Raw genomic sequence first — 3,518 nt, 5'->3', positions numbered from 1 at the left:
GCATGAGCCGTTATTAAAACATTATAAAGTTGATGATTCCCACCAAGAATTTGATCGCCGGGTCGGGCTAATTCCATACGAATCAGTACGGAGAAGCATGTGCCCATCACTCCTGCAATGGCACCGAAGATGAAATAGAGAGTCCCAATATCCTTGTGGTTAGTAGAGAAGAGCCATCGAACCATATTTGTCATTTTTTATTTGAGAAATGAAAACTTTCCTTATCAAAGAGGGGCCGGGGGGCTGGAAGAGAAAAGAATCGGAATTACTGAGCTACCCCGCTCTTTTTTTCTAATTCCCTTCTAAGATCCTTCGACTTAAACAAGTCGAGAGCATGCTCGTGCTCAGCTCTTTCGAGACTTGCCTTGCTCTTGGGGATTTCTTCCCATCGGATCCTCGGTTCCACTTGCAGGCACCTCCTTGCGGAGCTTTCCGGCTCAAGGAGATCCCAGTTGTGGGAAACAGCATTTCGAAAGAAAACGGATCCTCCCTCATTCTCCCGTAGATCTTGATAAGACGCTTGGAGAATAGTGAAAGAATCAGTTGCGTGAGTATGGTCCAGATAGGAACGAAGCGCTTCATCGCCCATGTAGGGCTCGATCAGTAGATAAGGCCCTACTCTTTGATAAAGCGCCACAAATTCCTGAATGACATCTTGTCGCATAGAAGAGAGCTTTTCTTCCATTAGGAAGAGCTTAAGCCGCCCAGGTATGTCTTCCAGGGGGGTATTGTGATTAAGCTCGTTCTGAATGAACGTAACCCATACCGGATCCTGCTCGTAAAGACTCAGATAGAAGTTTAGCCCTGCTAAATGAGCTAGAGCCTGGGGGTCTTGAATCTCCGACGGGAGAGTGAGCAGAAAGGAGGAGCCGACGAAGCACGAACTAAAAAGATTGAAAATTGGTATTAGGCAGAATATAAAATGACAAAGGAATAAAAATATAAAAATCGAAAGTAATATCAAATTATATATTAAGGGAAACTTAATACATAAGAAAAAATAGAAAGTAGTAAAGCGGGTAGTGGAGAAGAGCCATCGAACCAGATTTTTCATTTTCTTTTCGTTTTGAAAACTTGACTTATCAGAGAGGGGCCAGGGGGCTGGAAGAGAAGAACTTGAATACTAAACGCTGGAAGAGAAGAACCTTAATAATAAACCAAGTTTCGGGAACTTCTTGGTGACTTGATTGGTTCCCTTCCCCCAATTTGCAAAGGATGATTCCCGTGAAGGTGATCTCGATCACCATTCTATGATATTTCTGGATGCTTTTGAGAAGCTTTTCCTTTTACCTCATGCCGGCTATCGACAATTTACTTCATGCTATTACTAACACTTATGACTGAGTCGCACTTGCTTTCCAAAAGAAATTGAAACTATCATGCCTGAGACTAGCCAATAGAAGAAAGAGCCACAAGCAAGCCATAGCAGCATCCTTTTTCTTCGCTTTCTTCAACAATGCGAATCTACCTCACTCCTCATCATAACTCATATACAAATTCGAGTTCCAAATTGATATTTCCTCACGTAAGCAATAAAATGTGAAACCAATATCCATCATGAAACTTCAGACACTGATGCTTGTGAGGTTCTGGAAGAAAGATGACGTACGCTGAAAAAAAGTAAACAGAAAACCACCCCTTAAACTCATTTTCTCAACATTCTTTCCACGACAACTAGAAAAGTGGAGAAAATCCAATAAGGGGTGGTCCCGGTGAATACAAATCAATTGGAAACCTCACCCCGCAGTCATGTCTCTAAGAAGGGATCACCTTCCAGTATTATGAATATGGTACCTACCCCTATTTAATGTTGTCTACAGAGAGATCGGAGAATGCTAGCACTAGAGCTGGTAGAGGAAAAGACTAGACTGCGGACTTGATTTCTCTCTCCATGTTTATCTATGTAAATTCAATAGTGCTTAGTACTGGATTAGAGGAAAAGGGGCTGCTGAGGCTAGTGGATAAGATCAAGCCTTGCCTTTTCCCTTTTTAAAGTGGGCATCCTCTTTGGAAAGTGACTAGACAAGACCTGGCAAAAAAGAAGGGTTGGTTCGCTGAAGTTCGCTATTCTAATTGTTCAGGCGAGAAAGTTTTTCAAAATCAAGTTATAGTAGTAGCTTACCAGCGCCCTCTTCTTCACTGCCTGTGTCAGACGCGCGTAAATGATCTGATGAGGGTGTGTTGAAAAACACTGTGGATAAGATAGTCCTATTCGTCTAATTCTTTCTTATTTTGGTTTTCGTATCACTGCTTCCGTTTTCTTTCAAGTCCTAGGCTTCGCCCTTTGTTTGGCTTCGATTCCGGAAGTACCCATTGTTTAAACAAACCCACCTTGTTTGTTTTTAGCAAGGTATGCTGAGTCAAGTTAGGTGTCCTACGCTAGGCGCAATCCTCGTTTCAGTACTACACTAGTGGTATGACCTTCGAAAGGCGTGGAAAGTGGGGTTCAGGGCTTTAGGGCATACAATGGGTTATGGGGTCCATGGTATACGGATGCGCTAACCAGCGAGAAAACGCCTAGCGCTTAACTCGTCTGGTGCGGGTCTATTTCTCCCTTCGGGTCCTGTACACCTGTAAAAAGGAAAGGAGTCGTCAGGGCTTGGTTTGCTTTAATACTGCTAGGCCTGTCTCAATCTGTCTTCTTTGGAAAAAAAGTGCATTTGACTAAGATCCGATGGCTTTGAATCCGCTAGACCTCAACCAAAGCATAGAGATGGATTCCTAGCATGAGGTGGATTAGAGGGCGTCCTAGCCGTAAACGATAGATACTATGGGTACTCACTGCTGCGCGAGGAAACGAAACCCTAGTCATGATGAAAGACACAAGTTATATATAACAATAATATCTATAAAGAGAAAGTATGCAATCCTTACGTCGAGCTTCCTTCGGTAATGTTGCAAAGGAAAGGAGATAAGTTGTTTCTCTTTATAAAGCTAAGTAAGGCTAAAGCTCTTTTCCATTCCTGTTTATAAAAAATAATGCCAGCACGACTTTCAAATAACCAGAAAGGAGTGTAGGATTGATTCCTCACATGATACGCATTTCCTTCTAATCTAGTTGGGATTTAGGTTCCTACTAGGTGAGATATTTATTTTTAGACAGCTGGAGTTACGAATTACCCGATTGTGAACGCTTCTTACTTGCAGGAATAATCCCATTGTGTCCACGTATCCATATGATTGGTTTCTGAACCAGAAGTTCATTCATTTTTGATCGAGAAACATGGCGCAGGTGTCAGATTGGAGTGATTATTGATATGTGGTATGAGCGAACAGAATGATTGGGGTTTGGGGTAGTAACACCAAAAGAAGCGTTAGTTGTTGTCTCGGATTGAGAAGCAGTGGCACCTTTAGCAGTCAATGCCCACGAAGGAAGGTCTTTTCTCACTCATTATTTAGATTAGTTAGCCATGTGCACCTCTTCTTTTTTCCTTTCAGAATAGAAGATGGGGTTGTACCCGTCATCTCTTGATACCAGTATTCTATCTTATGGTTCCTTTGTCGGTTTCCCCTGACCA

The 3,518-nt window shown here is 42.4% G+C and overlaps 1 protein-coding gene across 1 annotated transcript; it reads right to left on the bottom strand.

The window, feature by feature from the left end:
• Positions 1 to 265: 265 nt before the first annotated feature.
• On the bottom strand, positions 266 to 1,308 carry LOC125546822. The gene has a single exon (XM_048710943.1). It carries the CDS (start codon positions 1,052 to 1,054, stop codon positions 266 to 268), a length of 789 nt encoding a protein of 262 aa, XP_048566900.1. The 5' UTR covers positions 1,055 to 1,308.
• Positions 1,309 to 3,518: the final 2,210 nt, after the last annotated feature.

This window comes from Triticum urartu, chromosome 3 (genome assembly GCF_003073215.2).
Source record: "Triticum urartu cultivar G1812 chromosome 3, Tu2.1, whole genome shotgun sequence".
NCBI classification, from domain to species: domain Eukaryota; kingdom Viridiplantae; phylum Streptophyta; class Magnoliopsida; order Poales; family Poaceae; genus Triticum; species Triticum urartu.
Note: the sequence above shows the minus strand (reverse complement) of the source record. Positions and strands in the feature narration are given on the sequence as shown.

What these genes read in the sequence shown, in the direction of transcription:
- LOC125546822 (XM_048710943.1), bottom strand. Translation starts at nt 1,054, where the DNA reads ATGAAAAATCTGGTTCGATGGCTCTTCTCCACTACCCGCTTTACTACT.